Source organism: Bos indicus, chromosome 5, assembly GCF_029378745.1.
Source record: "Bos indicus isolate NIAB-ARS_2022 breed Sahiwal x Tharparkar chromosome 5, NIAB-ARS_B.indTharparkar_mat_pri_1.0, whole genome shotgun sequence".
Classification (NCBI taxonomy): Eukaryota; Metazoa; Chordata; class Mammalia; order Artiodactyla; family Bovidae; genus Bos; species Bos indicus.
This window is the reverse complement of record NC_091764.1, coordinates 71,156,533-71,184,169: the sequence shown is the minus strand read 5'-3', so window position 1 is coordinate 71,184,169 and position 27,637 is coordinate 71,156,533. Positions and strand designations below refer to the sequence as shown.

The 27,637-nt window shown below is 49.1% G+C and overlaps 1 protein-coding gene across 6 annotated transcripts in view; it reads left to right on the top strand.

Moving 5' to 3' along the window:
- Window positions 1-27,637, top strand: part of SYN3 (synapsin III) — a 498,442-nt gene that overhangs the window by 466,632 nt on the left and 4,173 nt on the right. For 4 of the 6 annotated variants that reach the window (XM_019961256.2, XM_070789669.1, XM_070789670.1 and 1 more), the window contains 6 exons: window positions 3,796-3,870; window positions 6,786-6,888; window positions 12,084-12,218; window positions 13,177-13,264; window positions 16,971-17,259; window positions 20,832-24,539. In XM_019961256.2, coding sequence (XP_019816815.1) covers window positions 3,796-3,870; window positions 6,786-6,888; window positions 12,084-12,218; window positions 13,177-13,264; window positions 16,971-17,259; window positions 20,832-20,964 — 823 coding nt within the window. In that variant the 3' untranslated portion in view covers window positions 20,965-24,539. Of the gene's footprint in view, window positions 1-3,795; window positions 3,871-6,785; window positions 6,889-12,083; window positions 12,219-13,176; window positions 13,265-16,970; window positions 17,260-20,831; window positions 24,540-27,637 lie in introns of those variants that run through there. The other 2 variants (XM_070789671.1, XM_070789672.1) reach the window with 2 other exon arrangements.

Here is a 27,637-nt window from a genome sequence, read left to right as displayed (position 1 = left end):
ATGATGACTCATGCTGGAGCTGTGGTTACAAGGATGAGTGGGAGCTCTTGACTGCGTGGAGAGCTCTGTCTTTTCTGCTCCAAGGCCTCTCTGTCTTACTTTGGAAAGTGCTGGTTCCACTTGAAGTGATGAGACTCCAGAGAGGCAATAAGTGCCTGGTCTCCAAGCCTGGATGGAGCGCTGATTGCATGGTTCCCCCTTTGAAGACTGCAACAGATGGTTCTGGACAGTTGGACAATCTCTCTATGTGCTTCTGTGTGGTGGAGCTGTGCTCTAGGTCAGGGTCAGCAAACCACAGCCCACAGGCCAAGTCTAGCTCCCACCTGTCTCATAAGTAAGGTTGCATTGATCACATACATCTCCATTTCTGTATTATCTAGGGTTACTTTTGCTCTACCTGGATTGCTTAGACTGTAGATTGGCAACTTTTTTCTGTAAGTGGCCAGATGGTCATTTTAGGCTCTGCAGGCCTCCCAGTTTCAGTTGCAACCACTCCACTCTGCCACTGCCTGGAAAACTGGAGAAAATGCAGTCCGTTGACCTGCAAGGAAATATGCCCAGGAAAGGGATGGATAAAGGAATACTTCTGGCCTGTCTTGCCAACCGTTCTCCCACCCATGAGCCAGGCCAGACCTGTCACTGCTCTCAGATGCCTTCAGGGCGATAAAGTCACCTCCACACCCATAACCCCTCTGAGTCGGAGAACATTCTAGTGCATGGTCCAACACATTCCTGAGGCCTCCACCATCCCTCATGATATCATTTCCCTCCTCTCCTCATTGTTAGCGTTTCTACTTGACATTGACGACACCTTGTCCCAGTTTCTCTTCTTGAGGATTACCTCATTGCCGCATTCTTTATGCTGAGCCTTTCTGTCCCGACAGCTCCAATTTGTCATTAGTTATGGCGTTTCCTGGACCCTGCATTGGCCCACGTCCGAGGGAAGGGGTTCGTGTCAGACCTCAGTGTAGAACGCCCTCTCCGCCCATGACCGTTCAACGTCCTTTCTGGCCCACTTCCTGCCCTGCACTCAGGCCTTTGTGCTTGTTGCTACTGAGTGTCATTGTGTCTAAGTCCTCTCAGCAGACAGAGCTGGGAAATAAATGTGTGTATCTCAACCCGTGTATACACACGTCTGTAATTATTTCTCTCTGTATATATCCGTCTATAGCTAAAGCTAAACAGCTCCTATTGATGTGTCAGACTTTCAACTAGGGCTCGGTTTTCAACATGATTCACTTTAGCCTTCCCAAGTTGCTTATCTGTAACTTTCCACTCCCAACAGTGAAAAAACCTGGCTTCCCCCATCCTCCCTCCACGTACTTCTTTGTTCAATCCCAGCACATGTGTACAGTTGCAGAACTGTCAGGCTGTAGCCCCGTGAGGAACAACTTTGGCAACTACGGTGCAGGACTTACATATGGCTTCTTCTGTTCTTAGGCATCCAGTCTCCACTAATCTCCAAAGGTAGTTAGGTCGGCACCTTTCCACTCACCCCTGCCCTCTTCAACCAGGGGGTCAGCATCAAACCTGTGTCATAAACGTAGGTTCCATTGTCACAGCCTACGTTCCATCCTTCATTCAAGCGGCTGCATCATATTTGGGCCAATCAACTTTTTTCCCCAGACCTGTGTTCGGCTCTGCCATGGAGAGTCATGGTTAAGAGCACAGAGTTTCTCAGATATGGTTTCGTGGCTTCTGTCATTCAATGGGACCGATGATAATAATAATGTCCATCTCATTAGGTTTTGTGAGACTGAAGCCTGTGTTTATAAAGCTTTTAGACCCAAGTCTCAGACATAGAAGGCACTCACTATCAGCTCTCTCTATCATTATCTTCTTGGAAGAAGACCAATCTAGCTTGTGCTCCTGCTGTTGCTGGCATAGAATGCTTTCTTTTCTCATCTACACTTACTGAAAAATAATAGTAGCACCCACTGTACTAAGAGATTTATGAGAATCTTTCCTTTAATCCACATGATGCCCTATAAGCATGGTACTAAAATGGTTCCTATTTACTAATAAGAAAATATTCAGAAATGTTGTCCATGGTTAAACTAGGAAACACTACAACCAAGATTCAAACTCGTACCTGACTCAAGTCAGTTCTTACCTTCCCTTGTCACCATACAGATCCCACTCTACCCTATCCTACTCATCCCTCCAGGTACCTCTCAGTCACTATCTTCTGGGGTCACATAAAGTATCTAAAACGTTGTTTCCCCAGAATGCCTCACACCTCACGTGTACTGCTAACCCTACCATGCCTCTGTTCTGGTTTTAGGCTAGTCTACCCTTTAAGGTAGTAAACAGCTGGAGGAGGGGGGTCATCTCTGCACACTCAGATTAGTCCTGTAGTCAAGACATAGGGTGGCCTGATGATTGTTTGCCAAATTGAATTTAATTGCATTGAGTTGAACTGAACTGAACCAACTGAAGCTTATCAATGTGACTGCAACATTTAACCATTTAAATGTTAAATGCGACACTTTAACCATTATGGCTCCTGTTGGCCACCTGTTCTCAGCATCTGCTATTCTCAGATACATTGTATTTTCTCTTTTAGAAAGACATTGGATAGCACTGGTTCACCCTTGAAGCTCAATCACATGCCTTTCCTTGGACATGAAACAGATCACATTATCACTTCCATTTTGCTTAAAGCCATTCAGTCTTTGCTGAATCCAGATATGCCACTGGATATACTTTTTCTGTATTTCTCTTCAGCAAACACAACCCCTTACCTAGTGAGTTGTTACCTGGAACCTACTACCTGCCAGGAACCCTTGGACACTAGAGGTACAGAGGGATGAGTCAAACATGCTCCCTGCCCTCAGGGAAGTCAGCACACTAAAGCGGTCATTGCAACTGAAAGGAGCTTTTCTAAACATTGGTAGAATGTAGTATAGGGGGTTCTTATTGGGGAAGTGTCATGTCAGAAAGTCACATTTTCAGATGAAACTTGAAAGATGAGTAGGACTTAGGGAGACAAGGATGGAGATGAAGACTCTATCAGGCAAAGGGGAAAAGTATATGGAGGCCTATACACTGGAAAAAATCCATGGGCTTTGGAGCACCCGAAGGGATGTCAGTTGTTGCTGGAGCAGAAAAAGCAAAGGAACTGAGAGGGTGATGAGGCAGGCAGAGGCAGAGGCCTTCCTGCTCTTCACCATGAAAAGGCAGTCACTTCTCGCCATTGGTTATTTTTCCTACATTTTAGTGCTCAAAAAAGATTCCAGAGTCACGAGGGGCTATACTACCCTAGTTCTTCTAAAAAAAACAGGAGGTCATTTGAAGGATTTAATCTGATAGTGTAGGCATTCATTAAATTCAATTTTACATTTCAAACGTGGCTTAGGAAAAGATACATAAGACCCAAGAAATAAGACAATCAATATAAAGGGAAATAAAAACACACACACAAAAATCTGAAGACAGGATGTGTATCTAAGAATGCACATCATAGTGGGCTTCCCAGGTGACGCTCATGGTAAGGAACCCACCTGCCAATGCAGGAGGCATAAGAGACAAGGGTTCGATCCCTGGGTCAGGAAGATCCCTTGGAGAGGGCATGGAAACCCACTCTAGTATTCTTGCCTGTAGAATCCCAGGGACATAGGAGTCTGGCAGGCTACAGTGCATAGGATTGCAAAGAGTCCAACATGACTGAAGCGACTTAGAACAATATAAGCTAGATATTTGAATCAGAGCCACCAAACAGCCAAAGCAAAAAAGGAAAGCAGATCAATGATAAGCATCCCTACTTCCCTCACTGTGTCGTTTGTTCTGGTACAGGAGAACCTCCATCTCTGGAAACTGGAAGGCCAACACAGGCTCTGCCATGCTGGAGCAGGTGGCCATGACAGAGAGGTAAGAGGTAACGGAGGTGCTTCGGGAAGGGTACCGACCACAGGGGGAGGTAGACAGGGATACAGCAAGGATCCTGTCATGAATGCTGTCTCGCACTTTGGCCAGCGTCTCACCACCCACAGAGCACTTTCCTAGGCATGATCCGCTTTATTGCCCATAATAGCCTTCAGGGAATGTTTTACAATAACCCCATTTTACAGATGGGAAAGATGGTTCAGAGGGGGATCATGGCTTGTCCAAGTCACAGAACTGATCAATGGCAGAGATAAGACTAAAACCTTGACATCTTGACTTCGTCCAGGGGTCTTTGTGGCCCTGCCAGTTGCTGCAGGAAGAGAGCAGGAAGTCCTCACCAGTCTCTTCTGCTCTTGACAGCTGTATGGAAGCATCCCGTTAGGGTACCACAGCTCCCACCTGGAGTGTCCACTCCTCTCTCAGTGTCCACTCCTCTCTCAGCATGAGGAGGGAGAGGTCAATTTCCTGTGAATCATGAATGCAGTAGAAAGGCACACTGGCTGAAAGTCCCTCCCTTTAAACAACACCTGTGAGCCATCTTCACCTGAAGAAGGTCCAGCCACCTGCTTTTGAGGCCAGCAGCACACACACATCCCTTGCTGAGTGCCCAGTGATCTCTGCTTGCAAGCCTTCAGTGACAGTGGCAAGGCATGGGCTTTAGGGTCAGAAAGGTCTGTTCAGTGAACATGTATTGAGTACCTACTGCATGTTATGTATGCTAAGCACTAAAGAGGTCCAGACGAAAAGACCCAACCCTTCCCTTTAAGAACTCTGTATCAGTTGCAAGTTTCAGAAAATGGATTAGTTGGAGCCAAAGGGGATTTACTGGCTTGTGGCAATGAAAACTTCAAGATGCAGCTCCAGGTAGGCCTGTAGAACTTATTCTACCCATCCACTCCAGTATTCTTGCTTAGAGAATTCCATGGACAGAGGAGCCTGGTGGGCTACAGTCCATAGGGTCACAAAGAGTTGGGCACAACTGAGTGACTTTCACTTTCACTGCCAACTTCAGTTCAGCTTTCTTCCATGTTGGCTTCATTCCAGAAGGCCAGCTCACTCATATAGTGATCCAAAGTGGCTCCAGGCTTACATCTTAACTGCGTCAAGTCTAGCAGAAAGATGTCTTTCCCAACTATTTCAATCAAAGCCTGGAATTGAGCCTTATTCACTGATAGGCCTGACTTAAGTCACATGACTATCATGGACCCCATCACGATGACCCAGAAAGCAGCAGCACTGTAATTAGATACTCCTGTGTCACATCTCTGCCCCGAGAGAGTGAAGTGGGACCACCGTGCTGCAGTAACATGCACTGAGACTTAGGGGAGGGATGTAACGCGGTTCCTGCCCTTGTGGAACTCGTTCAGGGCTCTATGCTGAGGAAACAGCATGAACTAAAGTGAGTGGTCCTGCCCCCTTCAGATCTGTGTTACACAGGTTAAGTACCCTTTCTGAACTCCTTCAGCTGTAGGCTGGAGGTAATGCACCCAAGCCAGAGGGCTGATGAGAAAGGGATCTTCAGTGGCAGGAGTGCACTGGAAATAGCAGTCTCCTTCCCTTCCCGCCAGTCCCAGGTGCCGCCCCCAAGGTGGGTGCCCACCTGTGCTCTCCAGTCTCAGGGGTCCCTGGCACAACTGCACCACCTGCTCTGGGGGAGTGACAGCCTTCCCCCAGTGGGCATTCAAGGGGCAGTCGTGGCCCTTTTCTCCACCAGCTTTCCAGAACGTAAGCCCAGCCTTTCCCCGGGCCTTGCAGGCTGCTCACAGGTGTCTCCAGTAGGTCATTATCTCCCTGGCTCTGCTCAGTCCCAGGCCCCATGGGCCATTCCTGGAGGAGCCTGCTATGGGAGTGGGGCTGCTCAGGCCTGGAATCCACTTTCCCTTCTGCAAATTCATGGTCAGTAGCCTAAGTGCCTCAAGGAAACTTAGCAGAGGAGATGAGAGAGCCAGCTCTGAGAGCACTTCAGCTCATTCCAGGCCTTATGGCTCAGAGACACAAATAGATCTCTAAGCAGGCGTGCCCCATGTGACCCTGGAGAGTGGGGAGAAAAGCAAGAACATTGACACAAAGTCCCCTGTGACTCCAAATCCAGCCACCACGAGGGAAGCCAAGCACAAGGCCGGGAAGATACAACCATCCCCTTGTTGCAGGGTCAGAGTCCAGCACTGAGATCTTCTCCTGCAAAGCAAACGGACCCTGCAGCCATCAAGTGGCTGGAAAGGGAACAAAAGCAGCGGGTCCAGAGGGCCAGGCCCCCCGGGCCAGGCTGGAGAGGCCTGCCAGGCTCCTCTGCCTGCGTGCCTCAGGCCAGGGGGAGAATACACCCTTTGTCCCCGCAGGCTGGGCCTGGGAGGGACTTCTGGGGCCCTTCAAGAAGTTTTCCCAAGGGAAAAAGACTTCAGGGGCAGCTGGGGTCCAGGACAGATCCAGCTGGGGGCAGGACAAGCTCCCCGGTACTGGGGGCCAGCAAAGTCCTGGGGAGGGGAAGGAGATCAGGTCTCTGAGATCCCCCCCAACTCCCCACTCCTCCCCCTCATCCTGCTTGTCGCCTGCCTGCCTGGCTCCCTCTCTAACCTCTCTCCCTCTGTGTGTCTCTCACTGCCCATCTATATCTCTGCCTTTCTTTTTACCCATTCTGTCTCTCCCACTGCCTCTGTTTCTCTCTGTGTCTGTTTCTCTGCCTTTCTGTCTCTCTCGTGCATCTCTGTCTCTTATGTCTTCCTGTCTCTCTCCATCTCTGAATGGATGTGTTTATGTGTATGTCACTGTCTGTCTCCTAGCCTGTTTTTTCTGTGGGTGTCTCTCGGGGTCTCTCCTTCCCCCTGTCTCTGCATCTCTCGCCGTCTGCTTCCCGCCCCTGCCCCCTGTCCTGCATACTCACTGTCTGTCCGTCCCTGCAGGTACAGGCTGTGGGTGGACAGCTGCTCGGAGATGTTTGGTGGCCTGGACATCTGTGCTGTCAAGGCTGTCCACAGCAAAGATGGCAGAGATTACATCATAGAGGTGAGCAATGGAGTAGGAGTTCCTCCTGGCCGGAACCAGGCCCCTGGGCAGGCATTCCAGAGGGAAGGAGTCCAGGTGTGACCTCCAGAGTGGTCAGCTGTATCTTAGGTCAGGGCTGGGGCACAAGCAGCCTAGGCCTCAGGGAGCAGCTCCAGAGGCTTCTCACCCACTGCCCTCATGTACCCCCACCCACCCCCTCGGCTGCATCTAAAGCCTTTGTGCCCAGGGGTCCTGCCCTGGACTTTGATGACTTTGGGCATGAGGTTTGATAACCTTCCAACACCTGTGGCCCTAACGGTAGGGGAAGGGCACTGGGCCAAGAGTTGGCAAGATTCTGTCCCCTCTAGTCTGTTAAATTTTCTTAGTATCTAAGCGGGTAAAGAGGACCCACTTCCACAGTCACCGTGCAGAGAGTCCCTCACTGTTCAATCAACAAACATGTATTAGGGGCTCCCATGGGCCTGGTGTGGGGCAGTTCTGGAGATAGAGCGCTGAACAAGACACGTATGGAGTGTGCCGGCTGGCAGGGAGGATGGTGCACTAGTCACTGCGGGGCACTGATGGTTAGGAACGGGGTGAGAATAAAGGGAAATGTATGAGAGAGGCTCAGAGGGGCTCAGAGTCCCAGAATCTCTCCCTCAACCTTCCTGCATCTCACAGGCCAACGCGCCCCTGCTGCCCTCCAGAGCTGTCGCCTGTGGGTCCCTGTGGGCCTCCCATTCCCCTGCCCACCCCCATGACTTCCTCCCCAGGCCTCCCCCAATCCCACAGTCCTCCTCCCAGGCCATGGCTCCCCTGTGTCTCTCCTGACCTCACAGCCCCCCTCCCCTCCTAACCCTTTCCCGGCCCCCGCCAGAGCCCATGGCTCTCCGTGGCTTCCCCTGAAAAGGCTGCGCTGGCTCAGAGTTCTCTCCCCAGCGTCACGTCTCTCTGCTCACACACCACCACCACCCCCACCAGTCCCTCTGGTACTTCCCTTCTGCGGCCTTCTCCTCACACCACAGCAGAGGGGCGGTGCTGACACACGGCCAAGACACGTGAGGGAGCGCCCTGCGGCTGCCCCCTCCCCTGGGTGTGGGCAGTTAATGGGAAGCACATGGCTGGGATGACCGCGAGAGCCAGCTAATGCTCCAGCCCAGCGTGTCTGCACCACTCCCAGGACCCACAGCGAGCCAGGACCAGTGACCGGAGGGGTGGGAGCCCCGCTGGTCTCCTCCTGCCATGCCAGGAAGGCATTCCTCCCACCCTGAGCCCCTAGACTGACCAGCTCGGAGGTGGAGGGGAGGGAGGCCAGGGTGGGCACAGCCCTTCTGCCCACTCTTGGCCCAAGGAAGGCCCGGTAACTTCCAGGGATGAGTTACCATCTATATTAGCAAGTTCAGTCTTGCTCTAGAAAACAACTCTCAGGAGTTCCTGCAGTCCAGTGGTTAAGACTCCATGCTTGAATGCACGGAATGTGGGTTTGATCCCTGGTCAGGGAACTAAGATCCCACATGCCATGTGGCACAGTCAAAAAAAAAAATCTCCCCTCAAGTCCAGTGGCCACCATACCTGAAATCCCCCCAGCAGCCCCTTCTCAGGGGACACTGTAGGGGCCAGGAGCGGATCCACCATCCTGCACACTTGCTTCCGAGTCAGACCCAGGCTGCTCCCTGGAGGAATGAGGTGCCCACCTTCCTGAGGACGCCTGAGTGCTTCAGATCCATGCCCAGGGCGCTGCATCTCCAGAATCCCTTCCTGGCCCTCCTGCCTCTGCGTCTCCTCATGGGACCACCAGACATGAACTCAGCTTTAACACACACGTGGTCACTGATCCATTCACCCATTCATTCACCCATTCATTCATGCACTGTTGAGGTCCTCCTCTGGGCACCAGCCCTCCATTCAGGCGATGGGGATACGGCAGGGTAGCAGGGACTCTGCTCTGGAGCTTCCATTCAGAGAGGGGCCTGCAGTCAGCAGATGAAGGACTCCGGGGCTGCTTCCCCCTCTCTTCTGTGAGTTTAGTTCCTTCTCTCTCACTTGAGCATTATCTCTGCCCCTGAGAGCTCCTGCCTCTCTGAGTTTCCTCAACTTTCACTCATAGGAAACAAAAGTTTGTACCCGTGGGCCCAGGCTCCCTGCCTCCAGACATTCAGAGGGTCAGGGATGAAAGACCTTCCACATTTGAAAAGAAAATCGTGGGTTTGGACTTTTAAAAAACAAGAAAACAACTTCTCAAAAATGTATCGGGAGGGAAAGAATGGCTTTTCAGACTTTTTCTTTTTCTCTCAGAAACGTTACAGAGTGGTTTCCCTTGCTTTTTGGTTTAGAGTAGGGGAAGGGAGATAGGGAGCTTTTTACCAGGAAGATAAAAGGTATTTTAAAAAACAAAGACAGGATCCAAAAATACTGATTTCCTTAGCCACCTCTGTGGTGAGAACATAACATTTGTGGGACATGTTTTGTGAAGATCCTCACAGTGAAATACTCAGGGGAAAGACCCTTGAACTTGTCCTCCATGACTTGTCCAGGGAATGACATTGCTCACTGGAAAAATGCTTCCCTGGGGAGACCCAAATGTCCACTTCCTTTAGCTGTGTCCACCGTGGGGACCGCAAAGTGCTCTGACCTCAGGTTCATTGTGGCGGCTGTTTTCCACTGTAGCGAACGTAGGAAACAGAAACCAGAACAAAAAAAGAGTGGGCAGGCAGGGCCAGGAAGAGAAAGGCCAGAGCTGCGCACACTGAGGCGCCACAGCCATCGCTCAGCTCAGCCCACGCTGACTGAGAGACTGTCCACGTGCCGGGCAATGGGATCCAGGAAGCCAAGGACCCAGGCCCAACCCACAGGGAGCTCAGTTTGCTAATACAATCTGCATTCACATCCTTGAGTTTGCTTTTCAGCTTCCCAACCATAGTAGGGCTTCCCTGGTGGCTCAGTGGTAAAGAATCCACCTGCAATGCAAGAGACACGGGTATGATCCCTGGATCAGGAAGATCCCCTGCAGAAGGAAATGGCTGCTGCTGCGGCTGCTGCTAAGTCGCTTCAGTCGTGTCCAACTCTGTGCGACCCCATAGATGGCAGCCCACCAGGCTCCCCTGTCCCTGGGGTTCTCCAGGCAAGAACACTGGAGTGGGTTGCCATTTCCTTCTCCAATGTATGAAAGTGAAAAGTGAAAGTGAAGTCGCTCAGTCGTGTCTGACTCCTAGCGACCCCATGGACTGCAGCCCACCAGGCCCCTCCATCCATGGGATTTTCCAGGCAAGAGTACTGGAGTGGGTTGCCATTGCCTTCTCCGAAGGCAATGGCAACCCACTCCAATATTCTTGCTTGGCAAATCCCATGGACAGAGGAGCCCAGCAGGCTACAGTCCCTGGGGTCGCAAAGAATTGGACATGACTTAGCTACTAAACAGCAACAACTATAGTAGGTGCTTTAGATTAATGCACTCCTAAAAGTCTCAGATGCAAGGGTCTTCGCAGCTGCCCAACCCCCTCAGGTTATAGTTGAGGAAAACAACAGGCCCACAGATGAGAAGTGAGCTACCAAGATCATACCACGAGTCCCTAGGAGAACCAGAGCCTGGAAGCCAGGTCTCCCATTCCTAGTTCTTACTCAGAGCTGTTCGGTGATTGTTGAGATGTAGAAGGAGTGCTCCCAGTCTGTCCTGGGACTTGCTACTTCTTTGACCCTCAGCTTTCCCATTGTGATAAGGGCAGTAACGGTACCTATCTCAAAGAGATACTCTGAGATTTATGTGAGCTCTCCACCCAGTGCTTCGAACAGCACCTGGCACCTAGTAAAGCCATACAGCTCTTACTAGTATCCTTATCGATATGAGCAGGACTTGTCCTTCCATTCAGCAGGTACTTACCAAGGGCACACCTGTCTGGACACAGGGCCCATCCCCAAGCCAGGGGCTCACGGTCGGGTTGGGGAGACACAAACAGGAGATGGTGAGACAACCAAAGCAAGGATGGCAGGAGTGCCAAGAAGGCTTCGCAGAGGAAGGACCAGCTAGATTTTCCTGACAGATGAGAAGCGCTAGCCAGGTAGAGAGTGGGCAGAGTCAATGGCCTACCTGCCCAAGGACCTGGATGGGAGACAGAACCTGCTGAGTCCAGAGCTTGGGAAAAGGGGAAACCAGATGGAGAATTAGATGGCGGTGAGCTGGGGGAACAGGCTGGGTTCCTATAGCTGGGGAGGAGACAGAGAGCCCACCAAGGCCCCACCCTCCACCAACCCACCCAAGACCTTCTACCTCTGTCCATGCCTAGGGAACCACCTGGATCACTGGCCTACATGCCTTTGGGCAAGCCCTTCCCATCTCTGGGCCTTGGTTTCTCCATCTGCCAAAAGAGTGGATGCACAAATATGATCACTCAGCATGCATGCATGCCAAGTCACTTCTGCCGTGTCTGACTCTTTGCGACCCCATGGACTGTAACCCACAAGGCTCTTCTGTCCATGGGATTCTCCAGGCAAGAATACTGGAGTGGGTTGCCATGCCCTCCTCCAGGGGATCTTCCCCACCCAGGGATCGAACTCGCACCTCTTACATCCCCTGCATTGGCAGCCAGGTTCTTCACCACCAGCACCACCTGGGAAGCCCCTGATCTCTGAGGGCCCCTCCAATTACAAGTGTGCCTCCTTTGAGAAGCAGCCTTCTCCCTGTGGAAGGCTGAAATTTCTCTGCAGTTTATTCTGCTAGAGTTCCAGAGAACAGGCCTCGCCTCTTCCCTCTTCTCTCCGAATCTTGAGTTGACTGCAACCCGTGTCATTTTTTGATCATAATTGAGCCCCTTCCTTCACTGCTTCCGGCTTTGTGGAAAACCTTGACCTTGGGCCAAAGTTCAGGAAGCTGGCCCCAATCCTGGGTAGGGGCCGAGGTGGGAAAGGAGGGGGCAGAGACCGGCTCCCCAAAGAAAAGAGCAGAAAAGGTCAGCAAAGGCTCCCCGCCCTTGGTCGCATGTCTAAGGCCCAGCAAATGCAGACTGAATTGAACTGAGTCCAGGGAGTTGATTTAGACTGAACTGCGGGAAATCGGCTGTCTCCACGGGGGTCATTTCCAGCCGAGGCGCTGGGCTGGAGATTTGCATGGAGAACACTGCCATCTAGTGTTCACTTCTGTCCTGAGGTCTGAGCCCACCCTCCTGGGATGCGCTGCTCAGCTGCCAAGCTCCCCTCCTTCAGGACTCCTTTCTCGCCCACAGGTGATGGACAGCTCAATGCCTCTGATTGGAGAGCACGTGGAAGAGGACAAGCAGCTGATGGCCGACCTTGTCATCTCCAAAATGAGCCAACTCCTGATGCCAGGGGGCACGGTGCCCTCGCCCCTGAGGCCTTGGGTGAGAGAGTGTAGAGTCATGAGAGATGCTTGGCCGTCTGGGAGGGGGTGCCCTGATCCAGAGGAGATGCACCCAGGGAGGAACCGACCTGGAGAGAAAGAAATGGGGTGTGGGTGGGGCTGGGCTTGGGGGAGAATTTGTACCCCTGCTCCTGACAGGGACATTTGGGAGGCTCTGAGGGGCCTTTCTTCTCTCTGCCACCCTGGAGAGAAAAATGTGGTCTCAACTTGGCTTTGAGTGTCTGCAGGCAGAGATTATTATCATAGAAAACCAGATGTCCCCTCTGTGCCCTCCCTCCCAGGCCTGAATGGTGAGCAGGGTGTGTGTGTGTGCGCGCGTGCACACGCACTTATGCCCACATGTACACACATGCCCTTTGTGTGCTCCCAGGGCACTGGTCAGCAGGGACTCTTGTGTCTTCCATTTGCTCATCTTCCAACCTCTTCACGCTAACACAGAGCTCCTGTCTTCCCTGATCCTCACCATGGGTTACCAGATGATTCTCCAAAGAATTTGCTAGATCTCCAGCTTTCTGGAAAAGCAAGTCTCAAAACCTGATCCCCTTTTCTCCCCCTCAAAACAAATCTGTTATAACAGATGTCAGAAAGATGCTTGTTCTCAAGAAGGCCACTGGCTTGGAGAGGGCGTGGGGCAGCCTTCTCCACTGGAAATGTTCTGTCTTGACCTGCTTGGTGATTACACAGGTGTCTCCACGTGTAGAAACTATTTGTGCTGTGCACATTATGTAAGTTTTACCCCAGTAACGATGGAGAAGGAAATGGCAACCCACTCCAGTATTCTTGCCTGGAGAATCCCATAGACAGAGGAGCCTGGCGGGCTACAGTCCATTACACAACTGAGCACCTCAATAACAAACATGTTTACAAATCCTGCCCTCCCACCCAGGAAGTGAATGGCTGTAGTGGCCACAGCAGTCTTCTTTTCTCTTCTGCTTTAGGCTCCTCAGACTAAACCAGCAAAATCCCCTGGGCAAGCCCAACTGGGTCCTCCACTTGGACAACCCCAGCCACGGCCACCCACACAAGGTAGGACCCACGACGAGCCACCCACCAAGAGAAACCATCCAGGCAAGGATGCTGAAATGCACTGAGGGATCCACATGTGACTTCCAAAAAGGCACTCTGAAAAACTCCATGTTAATACTTAATTACCAGACTTATTCCCTTGCTCTGTGTGCAGAATGAATGAGACCATGAGGTTGTCACTCCCTTAAAGTCAGGAAAGGAGGGAAGAAAGACCGAAAGTAAATGTATTAAGTACCTAATATGTGCCAGGCCCTATGCTAGGGACTTTGCCATTTATGGTCTCATTTTCAGCTTCCTAACGTGTCAGCAATGAAAACAGGGGTATTTCCTTTTTACAGAGGTAGCTGTTGAGGCTTTGTGCAAGGAAGCACAAGAAAATGGCATGTTTACAAGTCTGGTCTTTCAGATCTTCTAGAAAGTGCCTGCTTCCTAGCCGCTAGCAGTGCCTGATTATAGATTTATGAGCCAACCAGCAAGAGTGAGAAAGAAAAATGGAACATTACATAGAACCTTGTCAATTCGAATCATTCCTCAAAAATATCCCAGTATTACTAAGTAAATGCCACCATTTATCAGAGAATGTATGAACTGTTGATGACAAGATGAAAGGAGACTGTGGCAGTAACTAACCCCTTCTCTTGGGCTGCCAGCTGCTCGCGTGTTCTCACGCTCAGGCCTGGGGCAAAAGTCACCCATGTCCTCTCTCGATGTCAGAACCTTCCAGGCACCCTCATGGCTCTAGTGCCAGCTTAGGGCCTCAGGTCAGCTTCACCCCAAGATGCCAGGCCAGGCATTTTCACGGTGATTTTTTAAGGACCTGCTTTAAGACCCATCGGAAAGAAAGCACTGCTATCACACTGGGACCTTCCCAGGCGCCTTTATCAAAGTAATGGATTCATTGCTTCTTGGGAAAATCAGCCTTGGGCAGCAAAGGGCTTCCTCTTCCACAGGTCTTATATAAAACACCCATTCATCCTTCTCGTCTGTGCTTCTCTTCCTGGAAAAGCAGAAAGCGTTTAAGAAAAGGGAAATTGCAGGACTTACACAACTGCGTGCCAGTGAACACTGGGTTCTTCTTCAGGCAGATGAACACGTTTGAATCTACTTACAGTGTCTCCCTCTGGCAGACTTAGGCGAGCTACCTCACTTCTCAGAGGCTCAGTTTCCACAGTGATGAAGGAGGAAATGACATCTGCCTGTTTAGTAAGGGGGAGCTGCCTGTGAGATAATGCAAGAGAAGCAGTTCTAACTAGCAAGGTGTCCCATTGTGGAGGTAGTGCTTAGTAGATGCTAGTAATTTACTGCTAATAACCATCAGTCATGTCCGACTCTTTGGGACGCCATGGACTATAACCCACCAGGCTCCTCTGTCCATGGAATTCTCCAGGCAAGAATACTGGAAGGGGTTGCCATTCCCTCCTCCAGGGTATCTTCCCTAACTCAAGAGTCAAACCCAGGTCTCTTGCATTGCAGGCAGATTCTTTACTGCCTGAGCCATCAGGGACTTTAACCGTTAAAAGCTCACTATTAGAGACTTCCTACGCAATCCAGAGGATTGCACTCCACCTCAGGGAGTGCAGTGGAACTAAGATCCCACGTGCCACACAGTGTGCCAAAAAAAAGAAAATCTGGGTCCAAAGAGATGTCAAGTAGATGGAGAAACAGGATAGGGACCTCAAAAGGAGACAAAAGGGATTATCAAAACCTTTGAGGCCAGCAAGGATGCCAAGAACTTTATTCTTACTGGATTTTTCTGTAAGGAAAGCAGTTACGCTGATATAAAGAGACACTGCCAGAATAAACTCTTATATTTTTTAAAACTCACTATTAATAATTTGTGTCTTACTAAGCTTCCCTGCTGACTCAGTGGTAAAGAATCCAACTGTCAATACAGGAAACATGAGCTCGATCGCTGGGTCAGGAAGATCCCCTGGAGAAGGCAATGGCAACCCACTCTAGTACTCTTGCCTGGGAAAATCCCATGGACAGAGGAGCCCGGTGGGCTACAGTCCATGAGGGTCACAAAGAGTTGACCACAACTTAGTGACTAAACAACAACTACAAACAACACAACGATGATAATATACACGTTGTTCTTAATGACGTCATCGTTAAGAATACTTAGGACCACCGCAGCCCACTGTCCTCCTGCCAGGTGATAATTCTTTGCTTATAGAATGTTCAAAAATGACTGATTCATCACCCCGCCAGGCTCTGGCTGTGCCTCTGCCCTACCGTCTCCTTTCCCACTCTGCCCCAGGACTTACTTTTTCAGCCACATTTGCACAGAGCGCTTCTAAAACAGAGAGCTACTGTATTCTTGCTTCCTCTACGGCTCAGAGTAGAGACACGCTCGATAAATAAAGAGATATTATTTTAAGGGACAGGAGGCTAAACATACTTTTAGTGAGTTGAAAAACAATCAATTAAAAACAAATTAGGATAATTAAAGAAAATACTCATTGAATTAACATTTAGAGTAAAAATAACAGGGCTAATTAAAACACAATGCTTTCATTGAGTTCCCAAATTAACAAGATCACATTATTAACTTGTTTTTTGAACTCACTACTCATTTTCAACTCAGTGAAAGTGAAGTTCTCTTCTAAGGAACCTCATCATCTTTTAGCACTGATCCTGTGCTAAAGCAAATACTAAGCAAATACTATCTACATATAAGTTAATTTTTTTTCTATGTGCTCAAACAAAAAGTATTATTATTTTTTTTTTTTTTTTGCTTTGCCAAGAAGCTGAAAGAAAATTACTAGTCTCTTGGTGAATCTCATCTGTATAATAGGGACTAAATGAATAGTTAATAAATGAATGAATAAGAGTCCAGATTTTCTAAGATACTAATCAGCCTTGAGGGGCAGAGTGTTGGGGAAAGAGGGGAGATTTAAGATAAAACTAGAAAACATATTTTTTTGGACCTATGGTGAGTTTAACAAAACAAAAAAGCAAACCAACATTTAAAAATGAGAAGCTTTTACATAAAATCCAGATTTCCAGCTCCTGTGACGGAGTAGGAGCTCTAGAAACAGTGGGCAGCTATGTGGCAAATGCCACTGACGCTTAGTAACACCTGCTCCCTTAGTGACACTGGCTTCCCGGAGGGTGCTAGCAATAACAAGCCCACCTTCCAGTAAAGGAGAAGTAAGAGATGCGGTTTCCATCCCTGAGTCAGATCGCCTGGAGGAGGGCATGACAACCCACTCCAGTATTCTTACAGGATACTGGGAATCCCATGGACAGAGGAGCCTGGCGGGCTACAGTCCATGGGATCGCAGAGTCAGACACAACTGAGTGACTTAGCATGCATAGCCTGCTCCCTTGGACAGGGCAAGGACTCCTTCCTTTGCCTCAGGCATGTATTTTTATACATGTCAAAATGTAATTAACCCACAAATACTGTTCTATAAGCTGCTTTCTGTCTAGTAGTCTATATTAATATTTAGCATATATTATCAACAGCATCCCATGGCATTTAATATTGTTCTGCCACATCATACATGATGACCATAGCGCATTCCATTACATGAATGTATCTTAACGCTCCAGTCAGTTCCCCTACAGTTGCGCATTTGTATTGTTTTCAGTTTTTCACTGGCAGGAAGAACCCTGTAATGAACGTCCTCAAAGTGACACCTTTGCACAGCCTTATTTATCCTAAAAGAATTTGAATGGAATCATTTTTTTCTCCCTGTAGGGGGCCCTCGCCCAGCTCAGTCTCCTCAGCCCCCAAGATCTGGGAGCCCCTCCCAACAGAGGCTCTCCCCACAAGGCCAGCAACCCCTGAGCCCTCAGTCTGGATCGCCACAGCAGAGATCGCCAGGGTCTCCCCAGCTCTCCCGTGCATCTGGAGGCAGCTCTCCAAACCAGGCCCCCAAGTCGAGCGCACCCCTTACCTCGCAGCCCCGGCCTCCTGTGCAGGGCCGCAGCGCCTCCCAACAGGGCGAAGAGGCCAAGAAGCCAGCATCACCCCATCCCCATCTCAAGTAAGTGCTCTGGGACCCGGGAAGGGCTGAGAGTGGACTTGCGGTGTGGGTGGAGCTGGGCCGGCTCAGGGTTGGGGACTCAGAGCAAGACCCACTAAGGCCTCACCCCAGCTTTGAATGGGCAAAAGGAGGCCTAGAGGATGGAACCTGGTGGGCAGGCAGGACCTAGCAAGGCCCAAGCATAGGTTAGGCCCCACTGTGATCCTCCATGTGTACCTGCATCAGGTACTCCTTGCTGCATAACAAACCACCCTGAAACTTAGTGGCTTAAGAAAGCAGCCATTTTCTTTGTTCACAGTTTTTTTTCATTTAGTCACTTGTACTGAGTTTGGTTTAGCTGGGAGGATCTCCCGATGGTCTCTCCTGGAGAGTTACCAAATAAAATGCAGGATGCCCAATTAGATTTGAATTTCAGACAATGAATAATTTGGAGTGTATGCCTTCAAATATTGCATGTGCTTAATTGCTCAGTCATGTCTGACTCTTTGCTACCCCATGGACTATAGCCTGCCAGGCTCCTCTGTTCATGGGATTCTCTAGGCAAGAACTCTGGAGTGGGTTGCCATGCCCTCCTCCAGGGGATCTTCCCAACCCAGGGATCAAACCCAGATCTCCCGCACTGCAGGCACATTCTTTACTGTCTGAGCCACCAGGGAAGCCAAATATTGCACGGGTTAGACCTATATTCAAAAAGTTTTTTTTTAATCTGAATTTCAAACTTAACTGGGTGTCATGTATGCTTACTAAATCTAGCAACCCTGCTCTCCTGGGATTGCTCATAGGGCTGTAGTTATCTGCCACTTACCTGTGGCTGGACAGTCCAAGAGGGCTTCTGCACACATCTGGATATTGGTGTCGCCTGTCAGCCGAGCCTCTCTCTCTCCTGGGGCCTCATCCTCCAGCAGGCTGGACCCAGCTCCCTTATGTGGTAGAATTACTTTCCAAAACGGCAAAAGTAGAAGCTTCAAGGCCTCTCAAGGTTCAGCCTTAGAAGCTGCACGATGTCATTTCATCCCATCATAGGCTTTTGATAAAAACAAGTCACATGGTCAAGCCCAGATTAAAAAGGTGGGAAAATAGACTCCTTTTTAAAACCGTATTTATCGGGCTGTGTCGGGCCTTAGTTGCAGCATGCGGGATCTTTGTTGTGTCACGCAGGCTCAGGAGTTATGGCGCATAGGCTTAAGTTGCTCCTCGGCATGTGGGATCCTGGTTCCCTGACCAGGGATCGAACCCATGTCTCCTGCATTGCAGGACGGATTCTTAACCACTGGACACCAGAGAAGTCCTGGAAATAGACTCGTAATACAAGGACCTGCAAAGTCATCCTGTGAAGGCTAGATGACTGGGATTGGAGGGAAGCTTCCATCCCAGGGCACACATCTGTTCTCTCTCTTGTTTCCTCTCAAGCCCATCTCTTGGTTTGAGGTCAGAGAGAGAGATCCCAAATGTATTTTCTTTGGAAAGTTTTTCCTTTCCTTCAACTCCAAACAAGCTAACCATAAGTTTTCAGAAGAGGTAATATATTCACCTGGTTCAAAGATCTAAAAAATATTGATGTTTTTATTGAAAACCCTACCCCATCTCATTCTCATCCAATGCTTTCCTGCCCCCTGCTCCCCAAAGGTAAGCACTTTTGTTAATTCTAGCATGTTCCTCCAGTATTCCCTTATGCATATACGGAAATATATGTTCTGTTTCCTCCTCCCACTTATTTACACAATCAGCAGTGTTCACTATCCACGCCATTCGCTCCTTGCTTTTACATTTAGCAATGCATTCTGGAGCTCTTCCACGCAGGTCATTAACATTTTATCCTTTTCACAGCTATATAATTATTCCACTGTGTAATTATACTGCAATTTATCTAACTAATCCACTGTAAATGGAAATTTGGTTTTCTCTTACGAAGAAGGCAGCAGTGAATGGCCTTAAAAACAAGCTTTTTCTTACATGTGCAGGATCAACTGTATAGAAAATACCTGAAATGGTGTTGTTGGATCAAAGGATAAAAGCATTTTTAGCTTAGTAATATTAGCAAGTGGTCCTCCAGCAGCAGGCATAGAGGTTGACAGCACAGACTCTAGAGTCAGACCACCTTTGGGTTCAGTTTGAAGTCTGCCACTTAAAAGCTGCCTGACCTCAGAAAAAAGTTACTTAACCTCTCTGTGCCTAAACTTCTTCACATGCAAAAGGGCAATAGTATTTACCCCACACGGTTATTATAAGAATTAAAATGAGTGTTTGCACATTTGGTGCTCAGAATGCTGCTGGCTCCATACACGTATATCTTTGGCTGCCTCTCACATGTCAAAAGATGCAGCCCAGCTAACCATAGCACAGACAAAGGCTCCGGAACTTGAGCCAGGTTTGAGCGCTAACCTTGTAGTAGCCTAGCTGTGTGGGTGTGTTACTCAGTCACGTCTGACTCTTTGAGACCCCATGAACTGTAGCCCCCAGCCTCCTCTGTCCATGGAATTCTCCAGGCAAGAATACTGGAGTGGGTTGCCATGCCCTCCTCCAATGGATCTTCCTGACCAGGGAGCGAACTCAAGTATCCTGCATTGCAGGCAGATTCTTTACCATCTGAGCCATCAGGGAAGCCCAGCAATCTAGCTAACAACACTTGAATCTCCTGGTTGATGCTCTAAAGTATTATTTGGTTCAGTTCAGGTCAACAGGTACCAAACGCCTTAGCAAACACCTACTCTGAACTAGTCTTGAATAACACCCTGGGTGGAAAAAGCAAGGGGTAAAAGAGCCCTGCTCTGAAGAAGACTTGAGTCACTTCATGTGGTGATAAGAGCCTGCGTGGATCTCTCCTGTCTTTCACCCCCACTAGACTGTGAGCCCCTTGAGGGCAGGGCCTGAATCTCATTCATGTTTGGAGCCCTGTCGCCTGGCATTCGGCTGGCACAAAGAGTCAAACACTGCCTTTCAGATAGGAGGCACTGTGAGAACTCCGAAGCGCATCGGGATGGCCATAAGAGCTTCAGGCAGGGCTGGAGTTGAAGCCCATGGTGTCCGAGCTGCAAGAGGCCTGAGGCTGGGCTGGACCAACCCTCTGTCTCACAGATGAGGGAAAAGAGGCCCCGCTCAGTGACTTTTTTGCCCACAGCTGGAGGAACAGATGGCAGAAAGGGTCTGGAACACAGACCCTCTGATCCCCAAACTGGCGCTGGAACGTATAGGAGGAACAAGCCTAGCCTGCTGCTACCGCACCTTACAGCTTGCCAGGCGGGCGTGTGCACTGAGGCAGGAGAGTGGGCGAGCAGCTCTCCAGCTGTGCCTGACGTCTGAGCAATCTGTTTTTGTGGGAAGAATTTGAGCCTTGGATGCTCCCTGTTCCTTGCTATGAGCCTCAGTTTCTGCACCTTTAAAAAAGGAGGGTCCCAGTAGCCACCTGGGGGGTTAATTGTGTGTGTGGTACAAGTGTGGGGATGCCTGGCTGCTGGGCTCAGTATCCTTGCGGTGATGGGGTTCATCCAGCCGGCTCCCAGGCAGGCCCCAGGACTCATTTCCTGGGGAATCCAGCCATGTCACCCCCAACTTCCTTTGCCTTTCTGTTTCAGCAAATCCCAGTCCCTGACTAACAGCCTCAGCACATCTGACACCTCCCAGCGAGGGACCCCCAGTGAGGACGAGGCTAAGGCCGAGACCATCCGCAACCTGAGGAAGTCTTTCGCCAGCCTGTTCTCTGACTAACCATGGTCAGGCCTCTCCTGCCCCACCCTCCATCTCAGCCTTGGTTCCTGCTGGGAACAGAATGGAGGGCCTGAGAATATCCTTTCCAAATGCCTTTGATCCAGGAACTGAGTTCATGTGTACCCATTTCCCTTTGCCGTGGCGTTCCAGCGTCATCCAGCCAAGCGGTGGGCATTTGAGAGCCTCCAGATTCCTCAAAATGGGCCTTACAGATGGGTGTCACATCCACCTTCCTGCCCAGACGCTTGCTCCCTTGCCTCGTTAACCAAGCGAGACATCAGTGTGACTGGTTCCACATTGCTTGTTAGTGTTTTGCTTGCCTTGGGGAAGGGCCCCCTCTGACCCTTGCCCCCATTTCCATCAAATGCAGATGCTGAAGTCAGACCTCAGCAATGTAGGAGGCAATAACCTTTTGACAGTGTTCTACAAACAAAAGGAGAAAAGCCCAGCCAAGGGAACTTAGCACCCACCCGTGTCAGTTCCATCCAAGCTCAAGAGACGGGCCTGCAGACCAGGCAGGCCCAGGCCCCATCACCCCCACCACCAGTGGGTCTTGAGGACCAGAGAATGCATTCAGACCATGTGACACGTTGAGCCTTTCAGAACACAACAGAAACAGCGGGGAGGCTTTGCAAGGCCACTCCCACCCAGCATGCTATCCTAAATCGGACAGTGAAGAGCAGACCCCGGGTTCTTTTAGGAATCACTACTAGTTCCCAGAGGGAGAAGATGTCCTCAACTAATCAAGGCCCCTCCACCCATTCTGTGTTACACCACCGTTCAGTCTCTCTGAATTCCCACCGGGAATGCTGTTTCCCCCTCAGGGACACACAAGGAACCATAGACAATGAGCAGACAGATGACACAGGATCAGAAAGTGCGATGACAGTAACTTCTAGCTCAGTGCTTCAGACTGAGCAGCAAGGCATTGGTAGGTTACTCAGTTACAAAAGGGTTCACTGGTCAAATGTGCTTAGGAGATACTGTTTTGGGTTTTTTTTCTGAGCTTGATAGTACCTATATCAAAGGCGTTTGGAATTCCTGTAGTAAAGAAATTAGCTTTAACTTTGTTTAAGCCACACTTATTTGACTAAAAAAGTTAACTGCAGAGCTGGAAAATGTAGCCCTGACTCTCTTCCCAATGCTCTTTCTCCTGCATCAGACTCCTCTGGGGAGGGGGAGGGTTGGGGGGCGTGTCCTGATCACCAAGCACCTGGTGCTAGAAACATCATTGGTGTCAGAACCAGCCTCCTGGTTCTAGAAAGCACTGAGGGTATTAGAACATAGCCACACTGTCCCCTTACATCCCACTTAGCAACTTGAGGGGCTTCCCTGATAGCTCAGTTGGTAAAGAATCCACCTGCAATGCGGGAGCCCTGGGTTCAATCCCTGGAGAAGGGAAAGGCTACCCACTCCAGTATTCTGGCCTGGAGAATTCCATGGACTGCAGTCCATGGAGTTGCAAAGAGCTGGACACAACTGAGCGACTTTCACTTTCACTTGCAACTTGAGACACAGCTTCCCCTTACTGCTCACAGGGAAAGGAGAGAGGGAGGTGAAAATGAAAGCGTCCTTGGCCTGGAGCTGCAATCTGAATAAAAGAATGCAGAGAACTTGTCAGGCAGGTGTAACACCACGGAGCCATGTGTTTTAGGAGATTAAGAAGACAGGAAATACACGAGGCAGTCGTCACTCTCCCACTCTGGAAGTAAGACCAGAAGAAGAAATCAAACTGTCTCACCCAATTCTCACTTGGCAATAAAACACAGCCCAAAATACACAACGATGTGGTGACAGGCTAGACAAGGTTCCTCAAAGCATAGGACATGGCCATGGGCACAAGTCACTTCATTTCAGGCCAGAGGGCCCAGAACTTCTGCTCATCAGGCCTTGAACCTGTGTCTCTGTCAACCTAAGTGTTTGGAATGCCCCTTGAAGTCAGACCTGCCCTGAGCTGTGTGGGAACACTGCTGCTTGAATGGTGTTGGGGTGGAAGCGTCACACCCAGTGGCCCCATAAACAGTGGTGACATGGCTTACATTGTCCCACTTTCCTGTATGCTGTCCCCTGTCCCTGAAAACATCGGAACATTCAAACACTAGATATTCCAGTACAGTAGCACACTCATTTCTCAGGCTAGGCATCCTTGTTTTTATAGCCATGCACGGACAACCCCCGGACATGAGACAAAGGGTATAACCAACACTGAAACAAATTCTCCCACTGGTCTGCGTGTGAATGCAGAGACCATGCGTGGTCCTTTGTGACAGTCCCCAAAATGGACTGGTTTCTCATGTAAACTAGCACATGTTCCCTCCACACATTTTACCTTTAATAATTGTGATATTTCTAAATGAGAAAGAACAAAATGAAAGGGGCAGAAGAGTCACTCTGGAGAGATTCCAAAAGGTTGTGTTTGTTCGTTTTTGCTTGGTTTCACAACTCTGATCCAAAGAAAAGCTAGCATCTCCTGTCCACACTGACTTGGTGAGGCCGAACCAGGACAAAGATCCATTTGGTTTGTGCTGACATGTAACACAGTGAATAGAGAGTTTAAAATGCAGCCCCGCTGGACACCTCCACCAGCTGCAGAAAATACCTTCTTCCAGATCTTCCTCCTAACAGCCTGATTAAAAAAGGGCACTGTGACTTAATTGTCACATCAGCTTTCGAGGGACACTGGAATCTACATGTCCTTTCTCTTCCATTCATCCTCTGTCCCCTGGTTCAGTCCCTGCTGATGGGGCAGTTAGTTCTACCTTTCCAGAATTTCAGGGTGATAGGCCTTCACGCCCACGGTAACAAACACAGGAGTAAATCCCGTGAGCCTGAACATCAGTGACCTTCTGGAAGTTCTCATCTGAATTTGCAATGAAAGGAGCTTGAGGGGAAAGCACGTTGGTGCCGGCAGCTCGTGAACAAGCTGCGTGGGCACAGCACAGCGCCTGCCGTCGGCACACAGTTGGTGTGCGGGATGTGTGTTAGACTGGCCCTTCTAGAAAACTGTGAAGTCAACAAAATGCAAACAAAGTGTTAAAAGTACAGAAAAGGTTTGTTTTTTCTGAGAGTATCAATGTGAGGAAGTCACTTGCCCAGGAAAAGAATTAAACTAATAGAGAGATTAATGAGCTAAGAAGCTGAAGAAAACCTGTGGTCCACGGGAACAAGCAGAGCAGGGGCTGTGGTGAGCGTGGACCCCACAGGTGAACTCTCTGCAGGGCCACCACAGCTGGGAGCAGAAGGGACACGGTGCCACTGTCAGAATCGGTCAGGCGGCATGTGAGCAGACCAGGATAATACCACAGCCTGTCCAACTTTTCCAGACCCAGGACCCAGGGGTCCCTCCAGATCACCCAATACACAGCAGAGCCCTACTCTGGCCATCCCGCCCCTCCCAGCTCTGTGCTTCATGTTCAACTTTGTAGAACAGGTTGGTGGCTCAGTTTCTTTTGTGTGTTCAGAATTGGTGAAAGGATGCAGGTTAGGGTACAGTGTAAGCATGTGAAGTCAGCCTCGCAGATACAAGCTGTAACTCAATTATGCTGGAGGATTAAATAGCTCTGAGAGCACTTGCATATGCGTGGTTTTCTTTGTCCGAGCGAGCGCGGGGACTGGTGCTCCCCTGTCCCTGGGATTCTACAGGCAAGAACACTGGAGTGGGTTGCCATTTCCTTCTCCAATACTAATTATCCCCACTAAGTGTCAAAAGTTGTCCTGGACTCCAGGGCAGTCACAGATTAAACCCTGTTCCAGTCTACTATGTAGACTTTAATAGCAGGTGGCATTTTGGGTTTGCTTGCAGACAAACTGGAAGGTTGTGCGATAAGCAAGTCAAACCAGCCCATTAACCAAACACAATGCATAAAGGCCACAGAGGCTCCCTTGTGTTTCCACAAACGAAACATGCAGCCGCGAGAGAGGAGACTCATAGATTCTGTTCAGAACCCTCTCAACGGGCAGGCCAGGAAGAAAAGAAGAAAAAAAATTTTTGAAATTTTAGTGTGTCATAAAACCAATCTAAACATTCCTTCTACAGTTGTATAAGAGAAGAGAGAGAGAAAATTCTTTAAAGTCCCAAGTATCTTTCGTTATTTCTGTTCTGATTGGTCCTGCTGCTGCTGCTAAGTCGCTTCAGTCGTGTCCAACTCTGTGCGACCCCATAGACGGCAGCCCACCAGGCTCCCCCGTCCCTGGGATTCTCCAGGCAAGAACACTGGAGTGGGTTGCCATTTCCTTCTCCAGTGCATGAAAGTGAAAAGTGAAAGTGAAGTCGCTCAGTCATGTCTGACGCTTCTCGACCCCATGGACTGTAGCCCACCAGGCTCCTCCATCCATGGGATTTTCCAGGCAAGAGTACTGGAGTTGGGTGCCATTGCCTTCTCCACTGATTGGTCCTACTACTTGTAATTTCAATTTCCAGCCTATCATATTTAAGTATCTGCTGTCTCTGGTCTTTTGTTGAATCTAGAGCAGAAGCAAATTAACATCTCCTTCCCTCTTAATTAACATTTCACCTGGTTTGCTCTGGGACAGCAGAAACTTCAGTGCTATAACCTGTTCGCGAATCCCAAAGAGGGCCATTTAATTAAGATGAAACCTTGTCATGTGACCTAATACTTCCATGTTTTATCCACTCCACATTTTCTGCAGTCAACTGGAGGCTGTCCAAAGGAGTGTTAACCCTGCCTGGCTCCTCCCAGAGCACTGTAATTTGGCAGGGTAGGAGAAAAACAAACCTTGGTTCAGGGTCCCAAGTATAGAAAGCGAAGGGGAGTGTCAGAATCACAGAGATATTTAGCTAAGCAGTGATCTCAGGAATTGGAGAGGCAAGCTAGAGTGAGACAGAATTCAATTTTTTGTACCTAAGGAATCACAAAATCTACATTGTTGAGAGGCTACCTGCCATGATTTGATTCCAACCATGCCAAACCAGAGCTTTGTTTTAATAAATGGTGGGGCAGAGGTGGTGGTTGGCAAGCTTCTGTTAATAAAAATAACTAAAGGGGAAAATGAGGGGCCAGGAAAGTCCTTAAGGCTACAAGCCAGCAAGGTGGAGGTTCACCTACCACGGCGCTCATCCATCGCATCAGTGACGTCAGAAAGTCATGCAGCAAACAGGCCACACCCACACCATGACTTCATCCCCATCGTTCACCAGCAACATACAGCTTAACAGTCTCAGTCTAAGGAGAAGAATGTGGATTTTATAAGCTTCTAACTATGAGCTAGTTAAGAGGAAAAGCTTTGATGGTGGTTTTAAGAACTCAGAATAAACTATTATGAGAGGACTGCAAGTTTAGGTGTGTGACACACTGCTGGTATCCTAAGCTGAGCGGGATCTGTCCCATGGGCAAGTCTGAGATAAGTTTGGGAAGTAGCATCTGTTTCCTTGGGACACCAGCACGGCTCACGAACCTCTCCGAGACCACTCAAAAAGGACCGCATTTTGGAAACTGTTTTATAGTACATGGTGCTTCTGGTTATGACTATGTCCTTCCATCCCCACTACACACACATACACACACACACACCACAGGGCACCCAAACAATGCACACACACACCACACACGGCGCATCCCAACATTATAAGGCCATGAAGAGGGGTGCTGGAGAACCAGTTTTGGACTCATCGAAGTTTCAGGGTGACTCTTTCAACCTAGACCCAATTAAAGCCATATGGCCTCTGGTGGACACTTTGTTAAAAGCTAATCTATAGCTCAGATATTACAAAATTCCACAGGGAAAAGAAAGTGTCAACAGCCCTAATCCTTTACCTGTACATTAAGCCACTAAAGGTGACATGGCCTCTGGAAAATATTATTGGCTGAACTTTCTTCACTGTGATGGGGAAAAAAAAGAATACACATGTGTAGCCCAAAAAGACAAAAATTCACATGTATGTAGGACTCTAACATTCTTGCATCACACAGCATTCCAAGCCATTTCCTTATATGCAAAACCGATTTTTAAAAAAGCAGGACGACGCTGGCAATATTCCTGTTTTCTGCAGACACTAGCAGAGTTTTACTCCTGCTTTGTGATTCAGACTGATCTGTCACTGTAGCATGTTTCTATGGTTGTTTGTATGCTGAGATATTTGTTTGACCTTTTTCTTGTTGTAGGCAAAATAAAACTTGAATTTTGTGTACTTTAAGTCTCAAAAGCAAAATATTCTACAAATGACGAGGCTTTCTTTGCAGAACAAGTACCTGAGCAGCACTCAAAGCACTGTACTTTGTTGTTGGAAGACGTCGTCTACTTACAGGTTAGGCTCCAAGGATTTAAAACCCAAGGAAAAAGAACCCAAGCTCCACTCCAGAAGAAGCCAGAAACAGGAGTCCCTAACAACCCAATGGTGGCCAAAAAGCACTGTTTTGGAGCCCAGAAGTTTCGGCACAGAGCCTGAGGAGCAGCTGCAGAGAGGGGGGTAGGGGCTGAGCTGGCGGGGGTCCATTCACCTCACATCCAGTTCAACAAAACTGGCTCTGCTTGTGTTCATTCCATAAATCAGGCTTTTGCAAATAATTTCACGTGAAGAAAGGGTGCCACTACACAATAAAAATAATCCCCTGCAGCAATCTGATGACAATGAATAGCTTCTCTGATCATTTTCAAATGTCCAAGTAATATTGTAATATTACATATCTTTCTGTAATAAAAGTCAAGACTGCCA